General features: G+C 47.4%; 1 protein-coding gene across 2 annotated transcripts; it reads left to right on the top strand.

Moving 5' to 3' along the window:
• The first annotated feature begins 9 nt into the window (after window positions 1-9).
• Window positions 10-25,837, top strand: mast3a (microtubule associated serine/threonine kinase 3a). 2 transcript variants are annotated; one of them, XM_076021046.1, is made up of 28 exons: window positions 10-1,153; window positions 2,579-2,610; window positions 6,731-6,819; window positions 7,430-7,502; window positions 9,383-9,403; window positions 9,539-9,617; window positions 11,591-11,748; window positions 13,332-13,407; window positions 13,579-13,788; window positions 14,650-14,751; window positions 15,163-15,295; window positions 15,580-15,665; window positions 15,921-16,006; window positions 16,193-16,401; window positions 16,495-16,633; window positions 16,955-17,087; window positions 17,173-17,338; window positions 17,459-17,560; window positions 17,956-18,078; window positions 18,165-18,283; window positions 18,962-19,143; window positions 19,783-19,907; window positions 20,001-20,192; window positions 21,032-21,255; window positions 21,362-21,484; window positions 21,617-21,753; window positions 22,281-22,465; window positions 22,554-25,837. In XM_076021046.1, the coding sequence occupies exons 1-28, from the start codon at window positions 1,112-1,114 to the stop codon at window positions 23,507-23,509; spliced, it is 4,302 nt and encodes a 1,433-aa protein (XP_075877161.1). In that variant the 5' UTR covers window positions 10-1,111; the 3' UTR covers window positions 23,510-25,837. The 2 variants fall into 2 exon arrangements, with proteins under 2 accessions (XP_075877161.1, XP_075877160.1); XM_076021045.1 differs by lacking the exons at window positions 10-1,153; window positions 2,579-2,610 and adding an exon at window positions 3,702-4,175.
• Window positions 25,838-26,512: the final 675 nt, after the last annotated feature.

The following is a 26,512-nucleotide window of genomic DNA, read 5'->3' on the forward strand; positions in this document are numbered from 1 at the left end:
TTAGATGGGGCATACAGTATGGCTCCAGGGCCCCCTCTCGTGGACTTAAAGCTGCATCACACGTATGAATAAATAAGAGCACAACGTTATTTGCTAGTGGGAGCAGGAAATACAATCCTAAAAAAACAACAACTTCATTGTTGATGCCAAGAGAACAAGTGTGACCGAATTAATGCTAAAGTCTGAGCACACTGGCGTAATCCTAAACAAGTCAAAAACACCTTACATTTAAATACAGAGGGGAAAAAAAAACAAAAACGAAAAATGTACATTAAAGTGTGACATTAAAGCTCCATTCCAGGTGCAACTTAACATTGTAAAATGTTCCCGAGCTGCTGTATTTGTAACAAAACAGACTCAAAGTTTGCCGCCCACTTGTCTAAATACAACACAACTCCACGCGCAAATGCACATCGTGCTATTTCACTTTGCCTTGCTTCTGGACAGCCTTCAAATGACAACAGTGCACTGTGTAACACAGGGGAGCATGTGACTGCAGCGGACAAAAGAAGAGCCTATTGTTGAATATGGAGATAAAACCAGCAGCAGCATGACGGTGCCACTGGGAGACAGACTCGCATCTATAGTGAGCACGATTGTTTGCCTCCCACATAAGAAAAACATTTCAGAAGATCATTCATCCACTGTTGTCCTTATGGAGTTATTATTGTAGCAAGGGGCAGCGGATATTATAGTCGTGACATTTGAAATGTAGCCGGGATGGCGAGCAGGGATCCGCGTGTCTTCAGGTTCTTAACAAATGGGGTCACAGCGTCAGCTGTCATCGAGGCGGAGGTCCACAGGTTCACTCTCGACCCCACCCACTCGCTCCAGCCGCTGGAGATCAGGTGATTGGACGGGTTGAAGAGTGCACCTTACCGGGCTGGTCGTGCAGCTCGCCCCGGGGAAAAGGCGGAGGAGAGGGTGGGGGGAGTGAAGAGGAGGAGGTGGCGGCGGAGGAGGAGGTTGTAGTGGTGGCGGCGGTGTTGCAGAAACGGCAACAGCGAGGAGGTGTCTGCATCCATCCCTCCACCAACCACACTGTGCTGGGGAGGACGGCGTGCAGCATGGGCTGACTGACTGGCTGGAGATCTGCTTCTTCTCGCCTCCCATGATGGACGAGCCGAACATCCTGAGGCGCCGCGGTCTCCAGGTAAACCTCAAGCCAACCGCTCCATTCAATATCGCAGTTATAAAGGGTTGCAATGACAACAACAATGGGGTGACTTACAGCCACTGTCGGCGACGCTGTGCTCTGCTCTTGGTGGATTTTACATTAATGCTTTGTGTTTCATTCCTTATTACATATCTTATAATAACGTGTCTTCGATTGAGATCTGTTTTTTTTCTGCCATTGTTGTGCCGCGTGCCCAAAGTGGGTCCATGAGTGAAATTAATTAGTGCCCATAATCTAATGACTGCTGGTCAGAGCAGCAGCAGCAGGGATGTGTGTTTATTTTGGGGCTCTTCCATTGGTGCTCTGCCGTACCCGTGGTTTCCGTGGTGACAGCAGCATATGAGCCCCGCGTGATTGGCAGAAACACACCTTAGTCCTCTCCAGGGGGCCATGCTTTTAAGGAATAACCAGGGTGAGAACAATAATAATAATAATAATAATAATAATAATAATAATAATAATAATAATAATAATAATGATAATAAAGTGATGGTTATTTAATTTTCATTTGTATTGTTCTCCACCCTTTTGGGGCTGTTTTCTGATTTCCAAATGATGCAGCTGCGTTGTTTCAATTCTGGGCCTGTGGTGATGCTTTTTGACATGTTTTTTTTCTCCTCACATTACTTTGAGTTTAAAATCGTGAATTAGTTGATATAACAAATATAATTCTATAACACTGTTTTCTGTTTTGAAAATCAAAACGGTGGGCTTCTTGTTCCTACACGACAAAATATCCCTGGTGTGCATTTGTTTTGGTTTTTAGTTTTTCACCTCTTTTTTATTCAAATGTGTCTGGCAATAATCCATTATTTGATTAAATGGACTGTGTTTTGCAATATTAAGGGGATGGCACTGATGTGTTTAGCCTAAAAAATTGTTTTGTGTACAAACCTTGTCAACTGAGCAGCGTGCCAACCCCCACCGTTCTCTTAAATCCTGATTGGCAAGAGCAGTTTTACAGTTGCTTGGGCTCAAACACAGCAGAGGGGCTTCAGGGATTTATGTGCTCATCAGTAAATAACTCCAAAGACCCGTACGACATGTGAGAAATAAAAACCTGTAATGCAACTTGTGATATTTACAGATAAGTGGGGGATTGACTGAAGAAAATATCTGTGAAGGGGAAATCATCTGAAAATTGGTTCTGTAACCTATTTCTGAATAGATATGATGTGCTCTCTAGAACACATCGGTTGACATTGCTTTATTGTCACATGTGTGTTTCAAATGCCACTGATTTATAACACACAATTACACATGACACATAAAGTATATCATGTTTAGGCCTTCAGCTGAACACCAAAGATCCCTTCTTTGCATAAACAGTATCAAAGATACTGAATGGCATTGAGTCACTGCTTTCATTTTGTACATCTCTTTCTACTCCTTTTCTTACAGAAAGAACTGAGTCTTCCTCGGAGAGGAAATGTGTAAGTATTTGCATTTGTTTCACTGTGTCTTTCTAAGCCCATGTCTGCTCTATCAACCCTCCATTTCTCCTCAAACCAGCAGGGCCAGGTGCTTCATGTCACTTGTCAGCTTTATTGTGCATGCCTGCTGTTTTTTTTTTTTTTTTTTTTTTACACTATTTTACATCCGCTTAACTCCCTCCTGCAAGTTCTCCCATGAGTTGTGACCGCTCAGACCGGTTTTACATACAGCCATTCAGACAGGGAAAAGGCAATGTGCCATCACAAAGAGAGTGCCAAATAGACTGTCCGTTCTTATTTCTATGCATAAAAATGATTTTGTAAATGTGAAATTCTGGATCACTTGTAAACATTTGACTTGTGAGTTGATTATGTAGTTGTTGCATTAGGTCTCTTGGGTCTGTTTTGTTACTGCTGTTGAATACGCTATCTGGAATCCAAAAGTAATTAGCTGACAATTGACAATAACAAAATATATAAATAAAATAAAATTGTTTGTTGACAAACAATCAGAATGATAATGTCTGTTAGCACAAGGTGAACCAGTGACAACAACATTAAGTATAACGACTCCAACCTGTTCAGGCACTTTCTCCGGACTTCACAGAAGAGTTTCACTGCTCATGAGTCAAAGGACAGATCAAAACAGCTTGAGTTTCTGAAAGCAGGTCAATCATAGCAGCCCAAGCAGTGTGGATCTCTTTGTGTGACTTTTACCCCACCTACCTGTTCCAAATGAATAGGACTAAGTGTGAAACTGCATTTTGAAATACAATTAGCGGTCTTTGTTCCCTCAAAATAATGTCATTGTCATTATTAGAGGGATTATGGTTATGTTCAAATGGCAGGAGACCATAAGATTGAAACCCCCTTCTCCTCTCATTCAAATCTAAATTCTTTAAAAGATGTGTTGTTCTTTAAGAAATGATGTATGTATACGGCTATATAATGAATTCAGAGCAAATATTTATCTGTAACGTGGTTCGCTTTTTTTCTCCATCGAAACGTGAGCGGCTGTAACGTGACTGGTACGCCCTCGTGCATTTCCCACGGCACCTGAAGGCATCGCCTGTGCCTCCACCCACCCGCGCCTACTACGCCTGCGCGTTGCAGCCTCGCTGCTGGAAAGTTTGTATCACTCCGTATTTTGGGGGCAAAGACATCGCCAGATAATGTCGCATAGTGTCGAGGTCGAACCTTTTCCAGGTTCCCGCGGCTGAGGAAGAAGGAGAAGCGGGCCGATATGGCCGTCGAAGCCGTTGCTCGTCGCTACCGAGGTGCCGAGCCTCTGCGGGCTGGGGTTCAGTTTGTACGGACGCCGAGTGGAGTTGCCACGGTTGGACACTGCGTACTGGCCTAACTGAGAGAGACCCCAGTGCAGCTCTGTCGACACTGTCCGATACGATGCCTCTTCTCTGAGGGAATATAAGGAACGATTTCACACGTCTACGGATTTATCGGACCCCCGCCGCCGCCACCATGTCTGACCAAAACTACTACTGGACCGTTCTGCCCAGCTACAAAACTAGTTTCGTTACCGGGGCTGCAATGAAAAGAACCAGAGGGTAAAACGAACATACACGTCGATGTTGTTAGTGTACCAGCAAAACGTCCCTTAACGTGTGTTAACGGGGCCACCGCAAAACGAAACGTCTGCTCATTGATGTCGTTAGCTCACCCTTTCCTTCCTCCCTCCCTCCTTCCTTCCTTCCTTCCTTCTCTCCCTCCTTTCTTCCTTCCACCCCGCCGTCTAGTTCCCAGTCTGGACAAACGGCAATTTGTTGCTCGTTTTAAATGCAAATCTACGGCATTCACGGCACGTAAACGCAACGCCGGTCGCCACCAGTTCTATGTTGTTGCCTTTACGGCACGTTTTGACAATGACCGTGGCGGTGTCTTTCGGCTATATCCGCCCTAGTGCCCCCCTCCACCCATCTCTTGTTTCCGACGGAGAAACGTGGCCACTGTGGAGTGTTGTTGTGGCGTGTGCTATGACTGTGCGTGTGTGTGAACAGACGATACGGCAACACGAAGGGATTGTTCGATATTGATGCGTGTATTGGCCCTGCTGCTTACACACCGAGAGTGGTTTAATCAGCTTAATCAAAGCAGAGCATCAAGGTTACACCTCTTCACTGCTAGTGATTAGTCAGTAGCGATCATGTTATTTGAAGGTGCCCTCCCCTCCAACCAACCTCCCGGCTGTTTCTCCTTGTGAGCTTGCATCTATTTCTTGCCTCTGGAATTAGGTCTTGGCAATGGCTGAAGTCATGGGAGAAAACTCACTGCTGACGTCCCTCAGATTGATGGCATTCTGTGGAGGCTCTCCACTTTGTTTTTCCCTTTGCGCTGCGTGGGTACATGCATCGCTCATGTAATCCATTCATCACATTTTGATTTTTCTCCAACTCCGAGCCTCGTCCACCACGAGCAGACAAGATGAAACACACGGGCCCAGATTTGTCATGGCATACGTCTGCCTGCGAACTCGCAACAACCCTCCATTGTTGCGTGTCACTGGTCTGCAGACTGCAAAGCTCTGTGGTCACAATCCTGGTCCAGCGCTCATTTGTTTTTGCCTTGCACGTGCCAACCTTGTGCTGTTCCATGGTTGGCATGCTGCTGCTGCTGTTGTTGTAGTCATAGATGGTCATGTTATTGGCTGTCTTCTCCCTCTGTCTCTGTGTTTCTGTGCCATATCTTTGTGGGTTATGGGGGACATACGCTGCGCCAATGTGCCCCAGTGCCGACCCAGAAATGTCAGGCCGTGCTGTTATCTCGGCCCCCCTCCCCCCGATTGTTATAGGTCATTAGCAAGGAGAGCACATCGAAACTGCAGAGTTCATACAGAGGTCGGGGTGACTTTGGGAATGGGAGAAACAGAGATCCCTAATAATTTTATTCCCCCCAAAGAATTCTTTATCATGCTAATGTTCAGATTTTTATCCGTCATCAATGGAGGAGCCGTGAGCATCTGACTATTACTACGAAATCTGTCAGAAAACAGCACAGACCAGACAGCCCTGCGCTTGCTGCCATGGGCCTTCCACATGATTGGTTGGAGACAAAAACATGATAGCTGTGAGGTAGTCAGAGGGTGGAACAAACACCTGGCAGAGGCTGGTGTTACTTTCCTGGAAGATTGCCACCGCTTTCTGTGTTTTTTGTTTTGTTTTTATTTATCAAAGGGATACGTTCCAAAGTTGTTTATTTTGTCACATAGTTTAAAAAAAAAAAAACGAGGATTCAAAAGGAGGAAATTCAGCATTTTTCTCAATCCTGTGGTTTTCATCGACAGACAAAGTAACATTGATTAAGTCATGTGTGAATTTCACGCTGTGTAGGTTGTCTGCAAGGTTGTCCAAACCAGGAAGTTGACTGCAGTGCATCAATGATCAAACAAAGGCTCAGTCATGATGACAGTGAGACTCGTGTGGCCAAGACTCTCCACAGCTGAGGCTGTGATTTGATTAAGTCCACCTGGCTCTTGATGTTTTTCCGCTGATGGACTCGTGCATGCGTGCGTGTGTTTGCACATGCGTGCGTGCGTGCGAACTGGTTTATCCACACCGGTTTGTCTTCAATAGTATGTACTAGGTGGCATTTTGCTGCATCGTACGTCGTCGGGTTCGTCACCGGCAGCAGACAAGGCCGTTGAGGTGGGATCTGATGCTCCCAAAAATAATAATTCCCATCCTCTTGTTGAAGAAAGAAATGTATTCCGTCATCAGATCGTCATTGCTACTTCTGTGAAAATCCTGTAGATCCTTGTTCCTCTCTTGAGATCCATTTCGTCCTCTTGTCTTTGAGGTCAAAACACTCCCATTTCTCTTTTATTTAATTTTTGTGAGAGGGTTTGGCTGATGGTGACACGTGAACCAAGCACAACACAGTCCAGACCCGCTCAGTGCTGTGTTTGCCACCATGTTTACGTGTAAACGGCGTCATGGTAACATATACAACTTGAATTGCGATGGGCATCAAGCCCGAGTCCAATGGTTGGCAGTGTTTTCCCTCTCCCGACTGTTTATCGTGCTCATGAAAGACATGTGGTGACCGATTGTGTTTCTCCTGTGTGAATCTTTCTGACTTGTTTTTTTTTTTTTGTGTGTCCTGGCAGCGCCCGTAACAACAAGAGGAGGAGTTTGGCGGTGGGGACCCCGTCGCCCACCCTCTCGCGGCCACTCTCACCACTCCCACTTGCCACAGGTACTCGTGCGTTGCTCTCATTGCTGTGTGATTGACTGGATTGTTTGATTTTAGCGTGGTTAAATCTTACTGGAAGATAAATTAGTTCAGTTTTGATAATGTACCAAGCTAAAAGGCTGCCCAGCCACCTTCCCCAGCAGCACGAGAGACTGTCCTCACGCCAATGTTTTTGTCATCGTCGGCGGGTCGCTGTGACCCAGTACTGTGCTGCACGATTTCCTCCTCCTGCCAATGTTTTGCATGCAGTGTCCTCCAGGCTCTCTCCTCGTTCCAGCTCCTTGTGTCGGCACCATTTTCTTTTCACTAAGTGTGTCAGGAGGATGTGGTTATGCTTGGCCAAAAGGCCTGGCACAGTGACCCTTTCAGAGACACAATATGTGGTGTGTTGGTTTTGATGCGACGACTCCCTGAGATTCTCTGAACTAAGCAGGAAAGAGTTAACTAATCATCTGGGGGTATTAGCGGGATAACAAGGATCGATTGTTTCTGGTTGAACTGTGAAGTCAAACTGGTCTTTTGCCAAAAGAAAAAAAAAAGGAAAAAAGCTTGCAGTTTATTTTGACATCGATGTATTTGTTTGGTTTATGAGTGGCTTTGCTTGTTTACTCAGCTGGCAGCAGCCCGTCAGAAAGCCCCAGAAATGTCTCTGCCAGCACCTCTGCCAACTTCCAGTTTGCCCGCAGGTAAGACCCAGCTTTCTCTCAAATCCACAAAATGAATCAGAGTTGACGCATTATTCTCGCAAAAGGTTCATCTTTCCACTGCACGTATGTGGAAATGTGTTTCTCCCTGTGCTTTTTCAAGAGAGCTGAAACAGAGACACGCTGTGTCGCAGACACCTGGCGCCGTCAGCCGCCTCATTAGCCGCTCTCGCAAATGAAATCTCAAACTCCAACTAGGCATTACTATTGCTCATTATTTTTCAAGGGAAGTGCGAAAAATATATTGTTGGCGTGTTCAAGGAACCTGTCTTCAAGGAAAACAAGAGACTAGCGTTGGAAGGAAGGAGCCAGTCCAGCCAACTGGAAGGCCCAGCGGCCCTCCACTGGTTGCAGGCCGAGGCATTTGTCAAGCCAGTTTAGGCACCTAGTTGTTGCGCACAGTCATTACTGGGACCTCCTAAGGTCATAAAGAGAGGAGAGTGGCAAAGCTCTGCTCTCTTATCCTGACTCCTCCTCTCAGTGTTCAGAGTCACTCGGTTGAAAGGACTTGTTCAGAGTGATGCAGTTGTTGCTTTATTTTCTCTCTGTAACATTTGTCCAAGAGTGTGAAAGTGTAACTACTGCAACTAAAAGGCTGCATATGATGCAACAACGATGGCGGCTGTTTTCCAAATGTTCATCTATCTTGTCAGTCAACGCCACAGAAATGGCTTGATCCTTTAGTTCATGTGCTGTACTCTTTGTGAAGTGTGTGCGCTAACACTTCTTGAAATGACCTAAGTGCCGTGAGAAAGAGTGAAGCGGCCTCTTTCACTTGGTCCCATCCAGGTGTTCATTCCAGGCCGGGACTCCGCCTTGTGTACCCCGTGTCTCCTTCCACTCCCAACAAAACAGCTGTTTTAAGGGGAAATGCAGCTCTTTCCCCCTCAAAGGAGAACAGAGGATGTGCGGTTTTCCGAAAAGCTAGGGTTTTTTAGTTTTTTTTTATAACTAATTGTTTAGAATTTGGGACTAATATAAGACCTTTAATACTCGAGGCTTCCCTCTGTCTGAGCTGTGCTGCTGTGGGAACCCGCTGGTAACGTTGCAGCGGCGGACGTCATATTGCACCATAGGCGCGGGGACGGTGGAGGGACGCGTCCTGCTGGCACTGCCTGCATGACTCATCTGAATGTGCAGAGGCTTTCTGGGCTGCCAGCGTGCACGCAGACTCTGTGACGGCACTTTTGGGATCGCCGCTGACATGGTTTTATTATTCACACGCGCAAGCTGTGTGTGACCGCCACAGAGACCGAGTTGCAGACACAATTAATGCTCACGCAGACGTGAAACATTTGAAATGACAAGTGGCATCATGTTTTTTGTGCTGCTCCATTTTGGACATCAGGGGCTGTTTTGTCTCTCAGGCTGTTTTATCATTTTCATCCATTTCCAGCTCAGGTTCCATTTCTAATCTTCTTCTGTCCTCCTCTTCCTGCAAGACACTTATTAAAGCAGCTCGTCGGTTTTCAGACGGCAGCTCTGGTTGAGCTGAGTCATCCTCAGATCTCACTCCAGCACAGCAGAGTTCATTGTCTCCTCCCGGATGCTCTGTTTTTCTGTACTTAACATGTGAGCGTCGATTCGTCGAAATTAACTGGGTCACACCCAGCCAGCCGCTGAATGTTTAGGCGAGGCTGAAAATGTGGAGAATCTTGGCAGCAGCAGCAGCGGCGACGACCGGGAGCTGTGACAGACGAACGCCGCCCCGTCTTTGACAGCCAGACTCATCCCGTCACCGTCATTAAGCCCCATTTGTGTCCGCCGCTCTCACGCCGTGTCTCTGCTTCTTCCTCCTCCTCCTCCTCCTCCTCCTCTACCTCCTCCTGTGACTGTATCTCCCTCCGCTGGAACCTCTGCAGCCAGCTGGCACGCACCGAAAGGTAAGACGGCACATTTGCAGCCTCGGTCGCTTTTCACTCTGAAGATGCGCGAGTGGGTTGTGTGAAGCAAAGTGTGGCTTTGAATCTGCGTGAGCTTAACAGCCTGTTGTTGTTGTTGTTGTTGTTGATCTGCAGAGCTGACGGGCGAAGGTGGTCCGTGGCATCCGTCCCCTCCTCTGGATACTGTACCAACGCACCCAGTTCATCTGTTTCGGTAATGATCTGTCCTTTCAGCAGATGTTATTTTCACATGGACATCCCATATCATATTGATTCTCTCAAGAATGTGCCCTCAGCCGGTCGGTCAAGTCCGTCCTTTTCTTCTCCTGCTCGTGCCGTTTCTCTGAAAGCGCGTGCTACAATCCACAGCTCTGGAGATCTGCCCTTAGTGATGTCACCAAGGGCACCGACACCTCCCCGCAGGTCAGTTAGGTCTGCTCTGCTCTGCCCTCTCAGACTGCCTTGTTTTTGCCGCCCGATGCAACAAGTGAACAGTGCAAGCGGGATCAGCAGCAGCCTATAACCATAGGGATGAATCCACTGTTTTCTCCAGATGTCATTTAAACATTAGCGGCTGCCCCACTGGAGTCTGCCATGCCAAAATAAGGCCCTGTTTGGGTGGCTGCTCGCACATGGTGTTGTTTACAATCCTGCTATCAATAAGTTTATAGCCGCTGCGTTGCGTAACAGCTCTGACTGAGTGACGTAAAGAACGGAAAATCCCATCCGATCTCCTCCAGTGCAGGACATAAACCTGGCGGTTTACAATTGACCTCATCAAGGACTTGGATCTCTTATGTCAGAGATTCATATCTGCACTTTGTCATAGTTATTGAAGCCGCAGGGCGTGGCCTAAACCATCGCAGCGATGGCAGCCAATGGTGGCGCTCGCTTGAAGCGAAGTCGGCGTGCAGATGGCTGATGTGCTGTGTTTTGCTGCAGCCAGCCACACAGCCGACTGGATGTGGATGCCACAGACTGAAATGACTCAGTGATAACAGGAAATGTTGGGTGGCGATGCATCATTGCCTCGTCAGCATTTTATCACTCCTTCCATTGCCGGCAGGAAGCAGGAATCGGCGCTCGGATGCCTCGACCACGTGCGTTTTCGTGACATGCAACATTTAGATGTTTATTAGATTCGATTATTAGATTATATGGTGTGATGCTGTTTTCTTTTTCTTTTTTGCTAGAGTCAAACTGAAAGTGGAATTCTGGGCCGCGTTTTCTCTGTAAATAAATGACTTCATTGTCGAGTTAATCAAGCTGGACTCTGTGTAGCCCAGGAGGGGAAAGTACAAGAACAAGGAACCGTATCAGTAAAATAACACGGGACTCGTTAAAAACGTCTGCTTTCTTTTTCCTGGATGACATCACTCTGTCGGGGGCCCCTTTTTTTTTTTTTTTCCCTAGAAAGTTTCCGCTGCTTAGACTTTTCCCCGCCGCCGCCTCTACAGCCGTCAAACTATTTGTCGACGGTGTCGGCGACGATCACCTCGAGGTTTTGTCGTGACGGCCGGCGTGGAGACCGCAGCTGGCTGTTAAAACAATACGCGCCTCCTCCGTCGCGGCTGTAATTCCGTCCAGCCAACCGCACGGCGCTGAGCCGGTGAGGTCAGCCCTTCCTGCTCACAAAGCTCCTTTCAGGCCGACTCTCAGTGAGGCCTTTATGCCGCTCTCCTTCGCCCCGGGCACAGCTCTGGTTTCCTCCTCGGGGTATCTCTGCCCATCCCTCCTTCCAGCTCGTGTTCCCGTCCTCGCTCTTGCCACGTTGTTTCCCTCCCACTTGGTTGTTCTTTTTGCCGTCGGACTGGAAAAAGAAGCTTGGAGGAGGGGGGGGGGGGGGGCAGTGGGAGAGGAGAAACACAGACATGGCCACAGGAGCAGCCCTGCGCAGGGCATGTAAAAAAAACCAAACAAACCTAAAAAAAAACTATTCCCGTCCTAAAACATAGAAGTAGACCTCGCTCTGTCTTTTCTTTCAAATCCACTAAGTGCTTCATGCTTTTAGGTTACAGCAGCCCTTTACAGTATTATAAAGTGGTACATCAAGCACACACGCAGCCTTTCAAAACAGGATGTTCAACTCTGCAGGCTAGAGTTGCACTGCCTGTTGTGGATACAAATGTCAAAACAAAAAAACTCTGTGCTCCCCCTGTCTTCTCCTCCCCTCTCCCCACCCAACAGTCCTCTTCCTCCCAGGAGTTGTTGCACCAGTTGCCCTTCCAGCCCACGCAAGATGATCTGCACTTCCTGTTCAAGCATTTCCGCAGCACGGAGAGCGTGGTGGATGAAGAGGGCTCCCACTCGACGCCCCCCGTCAGGCTCCGCTCACGCAGTCTCAGGTAGCGCCTTGGAGTTCACCGCCTTGGGAAAGACACGCCCAGCTTTTCTCAAGTGAAGTGTTTTAGCTAACAAATGACCCCACGGTGTCGGGGTGTAGTTGCAGTGTAAATAGCACATAGGAGCACCGGATGTTAGGATGTCACAATGCTGGCAGAGCGCTAGTCTCCCACTGGGTTTTCTCCATGAGATGCCGCCGCTCACCCAAAGATTGGATTCAAAGGGACAACGTGACGTACTATCAGCACGGTGACCCACCTGTGGCTGTGAGTTAGCGTGCCACGAGTGCATACCGTACCTGCTGCTCAGGCCTGCAGGCAGCTGACTTCAAGGCCCATTGTCCCGACATCTTTTTATGAGTAATAAAAAATAATTGTAGGGATTTGAAGAGGTGTACCGTAATTATTTTTATACAGCTCCAAAGGGAAGGGAAGGGAAAAAAGCTTTTTGCATGGCTGGTACTGATCTCCCCGACACAAAATGTCCTCATGGTTCCGAGTTTTGCTGCGCCTGTTAAACTCTTAAATAGCTCCAGCGACGGGGCTTTAGTGGCTGCCGGAGACTTTTATAACGTTCCGAGGGGTGTTGGCAGCGTCTCGACGTGGCGGCTCAATTTTTTTCCCCTCACGAGTCCTGGACTGTGACACAGCGGGCCTCGGGTGCCGCACGCTCGTCCGTCGTCGGCTGTAGTGTCTCAGCTTAAATCCAAACAAGTCGATTAAAGCCGACGAGCAAAGAGGTGGTTATTCTTTCAGCATTGTTAATTGGAGCCCTAATCAGGTGGCAGAAAAGAGGGAAAAAAACCAACCCTAACTCAACTCCAGTCATGCTGCTGACTTATGTAATGCTGTTAATGCTACTCATCTAAGTAATGTCACACTTGGACCGTGGAGGCATCTTTTCTCCACTCCAAATAGCTCCTCAGGGTGTGTGAGGCACGTCTACGGCTTTTGATGCAGCCGTCCTCATCTAAAGCGGGGCTGCATCTGTCGCCGATGCACGGAAATAGAAAAGTGCGCGTCGTTGTTTGTCATACGTATACACGGTATTGATTTTGAGTGTGCGTGTGTGCGTGTGTCCGGGAGGGCAAGTAAGCGAAGCCCCACGCGCACAACAGATGTTGTCATGGATACGACAGATGAGAACGAGACCAGAATCGCATTAGTGTCATTTTCCAGCAGGCTGGGGCTGCAGCTGATGCTCACACTCAAAACATGCAGTGTGAAAAAAGAGTCTTCACTCAGCGAGAATGTGATTTGTTTTCCCATTGATGGATACGTTTTACTGTTTGTTTGTTTGTTTAAAGACTGGAACTAAAAGACTGGTTTGTTTTTTTTATTGTGTTGAACAGAGTTGATTGAAGAAATGCATTAAACGCAATAATGCATTTATTGGCAGGTTATTTTTTTCATTTGAAATATGTATATTTAAATATGTATATTTTAAATGATGTTGGATGAAGGGAACAGAGCTGGGATTCATATGGTTTACGTTTAAGAAATGTTCCCTTCATGTACTGGCATTTAATCCTCCACATTATGTTTTCCTAATTCACTGTGATCTTTTTTCCCCTCTCCTGCTTCAGCCCTGGAAGGACCTGCGGATCTTTTGACAATGAAATTGTCATGATGAATCATGTCTACAAAGAACGCTTTCCCAAGGTGCAGTGAAGGTTTTGCCTGAAATGTACTGCCGTGTCATCCATATTGTGTACATGTTAGCAGGGGTCTGGGCAGTAGACGGTTTCGGCCCCGAACTAACCTGCGGCACTGGCACATTTCAGAAAGTGCGTCCGCCTCTAAATGGAATCCTCCGTCTCGCTTGGCTTTCAGGCGACGGCCCAGATGGAGGGTCAGCTGCTCCACGTCATCGCAGAGTGTTCCCCAGGCACGGCTCTGCCCCTGGCTGATGGCGTGCTGGGATTCATTCAGCACCAGCTGTTGGAACTCGCCAGGGACTGTCTGGACAAGTCCCAGAAAGGCCTGGTGACCTCCAGGTACTTCGTGGAGCTGCAGGAGAAACTGGAGAAGCTGCTGCACGAGGTGGGCGCCACTTGTTACCACCGCTTTTTGTGTTTTCGATCGTTGCGGCTGACTCGGTGTTGGAGGACGCTGTATTCCGGGCTGCATGTTCAACCGGGAACATTCAGTCGAAATCGGCCGTTTGATTGGATTTCACTCAGTGCAGAGTCCAGCAGGTTGTATCGGTAGCAGTGCTGTTGTTATGTGTTATTACAACAATCGACACGGTGGTCAATAATTTGATTATATAAGGTTGTTTGTTACACAACATCCCCATCAACCACTTTCCTGCAGCAGGCACGGCCCTTAGCAAAAGCATCATACAGACTCACAGAGGGTAAAGCTCAGCGCCCTTCTGCATGCACTCACAATTTTACTCTCATGTGCACTTTTTTTTTTTTTTTAAATAATGGTGCCACCTTTGAGGAAATCAATGGAGTGCTTCTGTCTGCTTGTTTGCTCTGTTAATTGCTCTTTTCTGTTGTCGTTGTTGTTGAACAGCACAACTAATGTCACAAAGCTACAACTCCTTAACCTGATTCTGACTGACCTCTCACTCTGTTGACTGCTTCCAACCATCTGTTTAACTAAGGCCAGGCTGAGTTAAACTGTAATATGAAGACAAAGGGTGGTAATCTGATTGATTTTTGCGAGTGTTTCCCCTCCACAATGTTGGTTCGGAGAGCGCAAACAGAAACTGGTGCTCGCCTAAGAGGCTGAAAAAGTCCCTCATCAAACATATCTAGCAAGTGATTTGGGAAAAAGGAAACGCAGACGTGAAAATGCTCGTGCATGAGGACGAGTCTTGGTTGGGCGAAGCTCTTACCGATCAGATTAAGTCCCAGGAATAATCCCTCTGCCTCTCGTCCTTCCCTTAATCAGGCGTACGAACGTTCCGAGAGCGAGGAGGTGACCGTCATCACCAAACTGGTCAAGAGGATCCTCATCATCATCTCCAGGCCAGCGCGCCTCCTGGAGTGTCTGGTAAGGAGTCCCCCCCACCCACCCACCACTCCCGCTGAGTCACGCACATCCACGATACGCCATGCTAATAATAGTTATTACGCTGGTAATGACACGGTTGCATGTTGGGGTAAAGTTACCGCGCAGACGTGATGGCTGAGCCTTAGCCTTTGGTGAGCTACTTAATACTGCCGGTATGTGTCTGGCTGATAACCAAAGCCTCAGAATTACCCCGTGCTTATCCCCTCTATCACGTTAGTCAAGGAGAAAATGGCAGGATTCGCTTTATCAACCCATAATCCCAACGACAGTGTCACTACACGACACTGCGAATGAATGTGCCTCTCGGGGAAACACCGTCTAACAACGACTTCTGCACAAGTAAACACTGACCCAGTACTGAAAGCAGGCGTCACCATTTTGCCGTTGCAGGAGTTTGACCCTGAGGAGTTTTACCAACGCTTGGAGGCTGCAGAGGGTCAAGCCAAGGTGGGCCAGGGCATCAAGACCGATATTCCCAGATACATCATAAGCCAGCTGGGTCTGACCAGGGATCCTTTGGAAGGTAGATTTTGCTTTTTTATTCTTCTCATCTTAAACTTTGTAGTCTGATTGTGCGGCTGGAGTTGACGTGCAAGACACAGTCATGGGATCATTCCTGCTTATGTGTTACAGTATCTAGCATCTTCAAGCAATGAATGAATTGTCACACAAGAAGTACATAATTTCAATCACAATTTTCTCCCAGTGAAATTGTGAATGCTACAGTCAAGCGAATGTCACTGCTCTTTTTCTTCGTGATCGGGGCCTGATCTGTCTGTCTGTCTGTCTGTCTGTCTGTTGTTACAGAGATGGTCCAGCTGGAGCAGACGAGTCCCAGTCACAGAACATCTAGCAGAGACTCTGACGACACCGGAGAAGCAACACCCACACATGTAAGAGCCGACCTGAGTCAGGGCTGTCACTAACCTGGGTGGTGAGGGTGTGTCAGTGCCCTCTGTGACATCACAAATAGCTGATTGCCACAACCGCCTGTCCTAGGAAAGTGCTGCAAACAATAAGAACGTCAAAAGATTTGTTTTATACAGTCTAATTGTCACTTTTGAGTCCTTCGGTTCTTGTTTTTTCAAACACGTGCAGAGACTAAGTCCCTCATTATTCCCCCTTTTTGTGTTTTCTGTGTGACTCAGAGCCGAGCGGCCTGCACTCCTCCCCGGAGGAAACCGCTGGAGAGCGACTTTGAGACCATCAAACTCATTAGCAATGGTGCCTATGGGTGAGTGAGACAGACTCCCTGTGTTGTCGCTCCACCGAGTCAGTCTCTCGGACGCCACAGAGAGCCCAATAAAAGCAGAAAAGAAACCAAAATGAGGATGTGGCGCCGTAGTATTTCGGCCCGCTCGCTCAGAAATTGTCCGGATCACTTCACTTTAAGTGGAACGTGTCATTTGTCTGTGTGCAGAGCTGTATTTCTGGTGCGCCACAAGGAAACCCGGCAGCGGTTTGCCATGAAGAAGATCAACCGGCAGAACCTGATCCTGAGGAACCAAATCCAGCAGGTGTTTGTGGAGCGAGACATCCTCACCTTTGCTGAGAACCCCTTTGTGGTTTCCATGTTCTGCTCCTTTGAGACTCGCAGGCACCTGTGCATGGTCATGGAGTATGTTGAAGGTTGGTTGCACAGCTGCTTATATTTGTCTTAAAAATGTGCCATTTTGCAGGGAAACCTGATAGTGAAAGGTTCTAAGCGCTTGCTCATTTCAGGTGGAGATTGTGCCAACCTGCTGAAGAACATTGGCCCCCTGCCGGTGGACATGGCTCGGATGTATTTTGCAGAGACCGTCCTGGCTTTAGAGTATCTCCACAACTATGGCATTGTGCACAGGGACCTCAAGCCCGACAAGTCAGTCCTCAATTTATTCCTCATCTTTTAATATTTCTGCGCCTAGACAGCCCCCGTGGCTTTTCAGCTTTGATATTTTTTTCCTTTGACTTTGCTATCAACTCTTTAAAGAGCGGCAGTCTTTTTGAAGTTTTCTGAAGCATCGGCCTTTGATATTTTCTGCCAAGATCCACTGTGCGCCTCAGCGTTTGATCTCACGTGAAACACTGTGTGTGTGTGTGTGTGTGTGTGTGTGTGTGTGTGTGTGTGTGTGTGTGTGTGTGTGTGTGTGTGTGTGTGTGTGTGTGTGTGTGTGTGTGTGTTTTTTCCTTCATCTTGCAGTTTGTTAATCACGTCCATGGGACACATTAAGCTGACAGACTTTGGACTTTCAAAAATAGGCCTAATGAACATGACCACCAACTTGTATGAAGGGCACATTGAAAAGGACACCAGAGAGTTCATTGACAAGCAGGTGCGTCTCCACTCTGCACCTTCTCACCAGCTCCCCTTGGCTCCGTTTCTGCCCACGTCAGGTCTCTGATCTCTCCTCCCTGCAGGTGTGTGGCACCCCGGAGTACATCGCTCCCGAGGTGATCCTACGGCAGGGCTACGGGAAGCCAGTTGACTGGTGGGCCATGGGCATCATCCTGTATGAGTTTTTAGTAGGCTGTGTTCCTTTCTTTGGAGACACACCGGAGCAGCTCTTTGGTCAGGTGGTCAATGGTAAGACGGTCTACTGGCAGGGGGAGGAGAGGCGGCATCGTCTGTTAACTTCTTTGTTTGAGTGTCCTCACTTCCTTGTGCTAATGATTGATTTGATCATTCACCCTTTATTTCTTTTAGATGACATCATCTGGCCAGATGGGGAAGACGCTCTGCCAGCGGACGCCCAGGATCTGATCACCAGGCTGCTGAAACAGAGTCCACTGGAGCGGCTGGGAACAGGTGGGTCGCACTTGTTGGTTATCAGGACGACGAGGTGAAACATCCCGAGTGTAACTCAAACTCCTGCACAGCAGAAAGGGAGATTTCACTAACTGAAACAAGTCTAAATGTTTTAATTTTAAACACAGACACTGCGCTGCTGTTCAGCAATTGTAACTTTTTCTGTTGACATCAAAAGATGTGATTATTGTATTATTGAATATTGGAGTTAAACAGGCCACATTTACAGAGCAGGTCAACATTACAATACAATAGACGCTTTTGTATCAAGAAGAAATGTGTCAGGGCAGCAACTGAGTCACTTCACAGGCAGCGTCTGTGCTGCTGTCATAATCCACACTGGAGACGACGGCCCAGTCAAACCTGTTTGTCACCATTTCCCTTATGGTCTGCAGCTGGAACCACAGAGGTGAAAATGCACTTGTTCTTCCTGGGTCTGGACTGGAATGGCCTTCTGAGGCAGAAGGCCGAATTCATCCCACAGCTGGAGACCGAGGAGGACACCAGTTACTTTGACAGTATGTCTGCACGGTGACACTTGTGGCCCGAAGAGGCGTCTCGTGTTTTTCCCTTGACTAACGCACTGCCGTGGTGTTTCCAACAGCCCGCTCTGAGCGATATTGCCACCTGGGCTCCGACGACGACGATGACGATGAAACCAACGACGATGAGTCGTCTCTGGAGCTGCGGCAGTTCTCATCTGTGGCGCACCGCTTCAGCAAGGTAGTCCTGCCTTGACCTACAGCACACGTCCACACATATATTCTGCATTGATCTCAATTACTAGCTTCATGAATGAATCTACCGGAATGCTCAAAGAACATTACTAGTGTGGTAAAATCAGTAAGGATGTGCTGAACACATGTGGGATAGTTTTGACAGTTGTTACTGTGAACGTCTGTATATTTTAAGATAATTTTAAAGAATGAATATCAGCTGTGCAATATGCAGCCGTCATTACAGAAGTTAAATGTTTTAAAATTGCTCATAAATGTAAACATTTCTGAAACAAAGCTTAGATGTGTGTTATAGACCATAAGAGTGAACAAAACATCATGGTTTATTTGATATTTCAGGCTCTTTAAAACAGCCTAGTTATTGCGTGTTCATACAGAGTTTTTCACACTTTTAATTAGACAGAGGAAACAGTTTTCATCAAACACTAAAATGTTCCAATACTTGTTCAGGACATCTTTAATGGTTTTCATGTTCTCATAATGGTCGCACCGCATTCAAGATCATTATTTCATGAAGCTGGTTATAATGGAGGCCAATGCAGAAGTGAGTCAGTGACTCCAAACCTTTGAACATGTGTCTGACAACAAAATAGACTCCTAAAGCAAACGTCTTAGGTTACTGAGAAATCCCCTCATCGAGACCTATATTCTCCTTGAACTCAAGGTGTACAGCAGCACGGAGCACCTGTCCACGTCCACGCCGTCCAACCAGAGCCTGTCGTCGTCCGAACGCAGCCACAGCGAAGAGAAGGAGGAGCGATGGGAGGGCAGGGGAGTCCTGTCTCCTGGCGACGGCTTCAAACACTTGGCTTGCAGTGACAGGAGGGCAGATGGACACAGAGGGAGGTGAGAGAAGGAAACGCGAGAGGGGGCTGTTCCTGCCATCAGAGCGAGCGAATTACAATCAGCCCTTGTTCTCACACTCGTGCGTTGCTTTCACATGTACCTGAGTTGCACTCTTGACGTTGGTGCTTTTAATCATGGACTTGTTAGAATTTAGCTGATTTATGGTCCCTTAAAACCATGTTAACCGCGACACTAAAATATTTCTTTGGGCAGCTTAACTTACGTGTGTTTTTTTATTATCTTTTCTTTCGCTGCATGCTTGATTACTGTGAAAGCCTCCACCTGCCATGCAGGTCAGATGGAGGCTCTTAAGTGTGAATGGCGGTGTCAGGTTTCCTGCTTTCCATTCAGTGCATGCTGAGAAGATTTCTCTGTGCCCTAGTAAATGAATCCTGCACAGGGCTGTATTTTAATAATGGGCTGCATTTTTAAGGCAACCCAACCAGTTAATTGCAGTTTATAAGAGTTTCATTTGAATTTAAATTATATAACATGGTACGGTTTGTGATCTCCATCCACCATTGCTGTTTGCAAATGCAAGGGCGCTAAGTTTTTCAGATATATTTATTGTCTAAAGTTTCAAAAGAACACAAAGGCTTTACAAAACTAAGAAAATGCTAATTGTTTTGTTTCCCCAAGCAACCTGCGTCCTCGTGCTTCCTCCAGCTCCTCTCAGTCGGAGCGCAGCGCCAGCCCGCTGGTGATGAACAGCACGCAGAGCCTGGACATCATGCCTCGCTTTGCCGTCGCTCCTGAGGAGGAAGGTGAGAAGAGCAGACGGCAAACAAAAGCACATTTATCTTCTCGTCATACGCAAATGCAAAACACCAGTGTCGGCTCTGCGTGCCCGCCTCTAGTCGACGGGATGGTCTCCAACCTGCGCCGCATCCGGCTGCGTAGCAACAGCACTGGCACCAGACCATCCTTCCGACGAGGGGCTTCCCGCCGGATCGCCCACCAGCTGGAGACCCCGGAGAAACCCCGATCTCCATCCAACAAAGTGCCCAAGTCTGCCTCCGTCTCCGGCCTGTCCCTTGTCATCACTCCAGGTAGGCGGCAAGGAGAGTCATGGTGTTTTTCACCTGTACAAAGCTCATATATAAGCACTGTCTGGCTGAGATGATCTTCCAAGGCGGTTTTCATTCTTTTGTGGGAAAGCGATAGATGTGTTTACAGTGCCTCCTAGAGTCTACTCTACAAAATAAAATGATGACACTGAGGATGTAAGAAACAAGAAAAACTTTTCAGAAAAATATTGTTTTTTAATTCAATCTATTTAATTCAAATAATAATAATCATCAAAGCAATTTTGAAAGTTTCAGACGATTTTCTAAAGATCTTTTCTTTAAGAGGTGACCTTGTAAGGATGGATAGTCTCGTTCAACAATGTCGGTGATGTTGCAGGGTCCTAACCCCATGTTGCTATCTCCGCTTTGAAGCATTGTGCACGCTTGACATTCTGTCAAAAAACAACAAAAATACTTGTTTGAAAAGTTTGGGACGAGTTATAGAGAGTAATGATGCAAAGCCAAAACTTCACAGACACATAAAACAAATGTGATAGAAAATTGCTGCAACTGATAAAAGCTGCTGTCAAAGATGCACAAAACCCACAAAACAACTGCACAAAATGCTGCAAATTCACTTAAGAAAACGGAAGTGCACTAGGAGAAGTCTCTAGCACGCCAATATTAGCTATTTAAACCCTTCACACTACTGTAAAAGATAACGGGCAAATACTTAAAAAAGACACAAAATGATAATATCCTTCTATTTATGTTCGTTCCAAAGGTTTGCCAAAAGTGTTTATCCTTGTTTGTCTGTATGTATAAAGTATCCATCAAAACTTGCCTTAATGTTTTTTTTTTTAATCAAATTTGGCATCCAGATGACTCCGCCGCACCTCCCACGAGCCCCAAGTCCTCCCTGTCCCTGTCATCGAACCCCTCGTCCAGAGACTCGTCCCCCAGCCGGGACCTCTCCATCGGCATCAGCTGCCTCAGGCCCCCCGTCGTCATCCACAGCTCCGGCAAGAGGTTCGGCTTTGCACTGCGAGCCATCAGAGTCTACATGGGCGACAGTGACGTGTACACTGTTCACCACATGGTCTGGGTACGTCCGCATTTTTCATTTTTTTCCCACCTCAAGTTAAATTTAACATGTTTTTTCCAGTGATAGTCAGTGATTGTGACGGACGGTGGTGTGATCATGTCCGCAGTGTGTGGAGGATGGCAGTCCGGCTCATGAGGCAGGACTGAGGGCAGGTGACCTCATCACTCATGTCAACGGCGAGTCTGTCCAGGGGCTTGTGCACACTGAGGTGGTGGAGCTTCTGCTTAAGGTAAGATGATGCAGTGTATCGTTTGAACTAGATTCTGTGGAGTTACCAACTTTTTTCTGCGAGAGACCTAATACTTCTAGAGGTAGGTGGGCGTTAACGTTAACAATCTTTTTATTTATTTTTTTGGAACAGAGTGGCAACAGGGTGACTCTGCAGACCACTGCTCTGGAGAACACCTCCATCAAGGTCGGTCCAGCCAGGAAGGTGAGCTACAAGGCCAAGATGGCCCGGCGCAGCAAGAAGAGCAAGAGGAAGGATGGACAGGACAGGTACATGACAGAAATAGTGACCTCCTTGGTGAAGCACCTTTTAGAGAGTCCGTGAGGACATTACCCACAACGGCAGCATTACTGTTGGCATTGAGAGTTGAATTTGAAAGCGTGCACCAGTAAGGCTTGAACACTCATGGAAAAACCTGGAAAAGTCATGGAATTTGCAAATGCTATTTTCCGGGCCTGGGGATGTCGTGGATGTTTTTAAAATCACTGAAAGTTTTGGGAAAGTCATGAAATTACCTGACCCTGACATGACCCTTACGAACTTGTAGAGCATTGCTGTTGTTCTACCCTAATATTTCTCCAACCTTGCTACAGCTCCATGAACTTCCGTCTTTATTAATCTGAAGACCAACTGTCTGATTTTGAATGTTTTAAGCAATTATGGTACCATGTAATTGGCAAAGGTTCTTATGTTTGAGGTTGCAGGACGGTTATGGAAATTTCATGCAAGGTCATGGAAAGGTTTTGAAATTTTTTTCAGTGAAAATAAATGTGAACGCTTTTTACTCTTTGCACAGTCGCCGTCGGAGCATTCTGAAGAAGCTGTCCAAGCACCCGCCTCCACCGCCCATGCAGAGCTCCCGCAGCTTCTCCTCGGGCTTCCACCAGTCGTCCAGCGACAGCCTCTCTGGCTCCCCCACACAGAGCCTCTCCCCCGGGCCGTCCACGCCGTGTCGCTCCCCGGCTCCCGACCACTCCGGAGGTAAGTGAGGCAACGGTGCATCTCCAGGTGGGGAACTCTGAGGTCCGTTCGCCCTTCTGACCCTTATCTTTGGCTCTCTCTCTGCCAGATTCCAGCTCCTCCCCCTGCTCCAGCTCCCCCAACTCCCCCGTCCCTCAAGCGCGGCCCAGCTCGCTGCACGTCCTGGGCCGCTACACCAAGGCGGGCCGCTGCAAGTCCACCAGCAGCATCCCTCCGTCCCCGCTGGCCTGCATCCCGCCTCCGCAGCCCCTCTCACCCCAGTGCTCCCCGTCCTGCCTCCCCAGCCACCCCAAGTCCTTGCAGGGCTTCCACGGAAAGACTCTGTCCCCGCCCACCATCGCCCGCCACTCCGTGCGTCCCCGCAGCGCCGAGCCCCCCCGCTCGCCGCTCCTCAAGAGGGTCCAGTCGGCGGAGAAGCTGACGGGCGGGGACAAGGCGGCGGGTGGCTACCACGGCGACAGGAAGGCCTACAGCACCCGCCGCCACACCATGGAGGTGCCCCTGTCCGAGGGGGAGGGGCCGGAGGACTCCAGGGAGGACGCGGTCAGCACGGGGTTTGTGTGCGTGGGCGAGCACGGCCGCCAGGGTCTGTACGTCGGTGGGCAAAAGGCCCTGCAGGAGGCGGCCGGCGGGGGAGGGGCGGCGGGAGGAGGGGAGCACCACCGCGCCACGGCCTCGCCGCAGCACCGCAGCAGCAGCAGCAGCAGCAACCACCACCACCATCACCACCACCACCACCACTCCAAAGAGGTGGTGGTGATGAGGAAGCTGGCCCTGTCCGAGAGGCGGGACTCCTTCAAGAAGCAGGAGGCCGTGCAGGAAGTGAGCTTCGACGACGGCGAGGAAAGGGAGGCGGCGCCGCCCAGCCCGACGCCGGCGCCGTTCAAGGCGTCATGGCTCAACCCGGTCCAGCTGGGACCTGCAGCAAAGCCGGAGGAGAGGGGGTGGCAGGGTGGTCCCGCAGCAGCAGCAGCAGCAGCAGCAGCAGCAGCAGGAACAACACAGCAGCAGAAAGCCAAGTTGAAAGAGAGGGAAGGCTTTTAATTTGAAAGGAATGGTGGGGTGTGACTGTGAGGGACCTGAACTGACAGTGAGTGAGGAGACGTGTTGGACCTGCTGCTGTTATTTCCATATGTACCCAGAAAACTGTGACCACTCCATCACAGCCAAACGTGCTTGGAGCGCGACGAGCAAAACCGACATCCAAACTCTCCTAGTGACAGAAGAGTCCCACGGCACTGTTGACCCAACAGTGAAGCCCGACTGCGTTTCCTCTCCCCGTTATCGCTCGTCCGCTCCTGGTTCCCCAAATCACTGTGGCACCTGTAACTGATGTATTGTGTAAATAACTCCCCCCCCCCCACATCTCCCTCGCTTGTTTTAAATGAAGAAATTTATTTATGACTTTCTGTCGCTCGTCTTTGTTTATTTGGTTTGCAAGGGGAATGCCTCGGATGCTTCGGCTGGTTCTCGTTTCAGAGCTGCACAAAAAAAGCAAAGCAAAAAAAAAAAAAGCCACACGACGGCTTCTGATACGTGCGATCTCAGAGGACATTCCCGAGAAGGAGCGGGTGGAGAACAGCAAGTCTTTGTTTTCTACCTCAGCGCCTGTCTGGAATGCCATGTATATATATTGCGTGTTTTGGAGGAAAAGTTGACATCGTATACTGTATAAACAACTGTGGAAAACATTTGCCTCCGCCTCCAGGAACATCTCACTCGAACTGTGGTTGTGATCATTCGGACTCATTGTTTCCAAACACAGGCCGGGTATAAACATCGTTTGCAAGGACAAAAATATCTCAAACTTTCAGAAGCCTCGCCGTGGTGCCAAAGCACGGTTTAACCATTGAAACAGTGATTTCTTAAAAACTAAAAAGGTACTGTAGTTGTACATAAAGAACTTCATGCATGCATCAGCTCTGCTCCTCCTCCCTGTCCGACCGTCTGTCCGCGCTGACGCTCCTTCGCCTGTGTTTTTTTGTTTTTTTATCTTACCGTGATAGACGAGTGTGTAGGTAAAGCCGTCACATGTTTTTTCTTTTACCCCCCGTCGACTCAAACCTCCGTCCTGTTCCTTGGCAAAACCCTAGTCTAGCTTCAGATGTTTGCACTAGTCATAGTTGCTCTGTAACACGTTTATACTCCAGGACGATCATCCTTTCCGTGTGAAACTCTTGTACAGTGGATGCAGCAAAAAAACAAACAAAAGCAGCTCCTGTGGCTGTGTTTTTTTTTCCTTGTGTGTTTTTGTATGAACGTTTACATTTTAGTGCAGATGTGTGTGGACTTACTGGTTTTGTTAAATTATTATCGAAAGAAAAAAAAAACTGACAGGGAATTCAACCAGGGTCTCTGAGTGACTGAGAGCGACTAGTCGGGGTGGTTTTGCTTTTGTACATTTTTGATATGGAAACAGTCTTGTTGCAGTACTCGTAGCCTCTGCTGTTGATGTATATTGTAGAAACGACGGACCTTTAAACAGCTGGTGATGTTCTTTTCTTTGAGAAGTGACCTTGTAAGGATGGATAGTCTCGTTCAACAATGTCGGTGATGTTGCAGGGTCCTAACCTCATGTTGCTATCCGCTTTGAAGCATTGTGCACGCTTGACATTCTGTCAACAACAACAACGACAAAAATACTCCCAGTTTACAGCACATTTGCATTTTTTATGTTTGAAAAGCACCAAGTTGAAAAATGAGGTGCTCCAACACTAAAAGAAGAGCTTAGAAATGTTAAATATGGGTGCTTAGGAAGTTTGAAATTTCTCCATATTGAAGTAATCCTTTGTTCCATTGTTCAAAGCTGTTTTCTGTTTTTCCATGCCTCAAGGAAATGTGTAAGCAGAAATGCATTTACTCTTTTTTTCAAATAAGCACCTCAGTGAACCCAGATTTTCAACATCAGTTGAACTGTTATGGAATATGAAAGGTTTAGCACAAACCGTAACTTTGAAACTGAGGTTAAAGGTCACGGTGGTGCTTGTCAGGAGTTTTTCCCTCATGTCTCTGATATGATTATGCATTGTGCCGTGTACTATCCTGGAATCTTTAAGTTGCATTATCCTGTGCTTTTGAACCAAGAAATTAATGACTTGAGCAGGATCCTGGTCCTCCTCCTCATCTCTTCTTGCACATGCAACTGCTTAACTGTCTCTATATGATCCACACAAACTGTTGCTGCTCCATTCCACCCCTTTAACCTCCACACTGACAAACTGGCCTTTCCGAAATTCTTAACGGGGTATTTAAAGTGGCCCAGTGGGACATCTGTCTTTTTTTTTTTTTATTATCATTATTATTATTATTATTGTCCTCATAGTGCTTGAAATAAATGAATTGCAAAAGGACTGCAAAGTCCAGGACTACAAAGTGTGTCTGCAAGTTTGTCACTGTCTCTTATAACAATATTTGCCAGCTTATTGTGTCCTTATTTACAGGTATTTCTTGTGATGCTGATTCGCTTCAGTCCCGTTCAGCGTTGTTTTATTAATCCCTGAGGTAAGATTGTTTGGTCAGTGGCACTCCAAATGAAATCCCATAAAAATTAATTGGATTAAATAAAAGGATTTTTGTCTGCTTGGCTTTGCCATTGGTATAAGGTTATCTGTATGAGTACAACGCCTATATTACATAATTGGTGTGAGACTGCTGCAAAAAATACAGTATTGATGTTGTGCATGCTAGTTCAAACATATATATTTTCATTATAATATTCTGTAATACCTGGCTAATTTCTCATTTAAAACTTAAACAAAATCTCTTAAGTAAGTGTTATAAATTCTTAAATTATTATTATTATTATTATTATTATTATTATTATTATTATTATTATTATTATTATTACATGTAATCAGTCACAGTTAAAAAAAAAAAAAAAATTCCGCACTTCCCGCTATATCAAATACTTTAGCCTTCTAAATCTTCCACCACCGGGGCGAGGGTATCTGGTGACCCCTCGCTTAACCGCTCGGGTTTTCTCGCTGGGCTTCGTTCCTTTCCGCCGGTCCACATATTAAGTTCCCACGCAGCGCACTCCTCCTCCTC

The sequence above is a fragment of the Nelusetta ayraudi genome, unplaced genomic scaffold (genome assembly GCF_046127955.1).
Source record: "Nelusetta ayraudi isolate G7.1 ecotype Tasmania unplaced genomic scaffold, CSIRO-AGI_Nayr_v1 ptg000011l, whole genome shotgun sequence".
NCBI classification, from domain to species: domain Eukaryota; kingdom Metazoa; phylum Chordata; class Actinopteri; order Tetraodontiformes; family Monacanthidae; genus Nelusetta; species Nelusetta ayraudi.

What these genes read in the sequence shown, in the direction of transcription:
- mast3a (XM_076021045.1), top strand. Translation starts at nt 4,090, where the DNA reads ATGTCTGACCAAAACTACTACTGGACCGTTCTGCCCAGCTACAAAACT. An exon ending in ACAAAGAACGCTTTCCCAAG is followed by an intron (nt 13,408 to 13,578) that starts GTGCAGTGAAGG and finishes CTTGGCTTTCAG; the next exon opens with GCGACGGCCCAGATGGAGGG. An exon ending in GACCAGGGATCCTTTGGAAG is followed by an intron (nt 15,296 to 15,579) that starts GTAGATTTTGCT and finishes CTGTTGTTACAG; the next exon opens with AGATGGTCCAGCTGGAGCAG.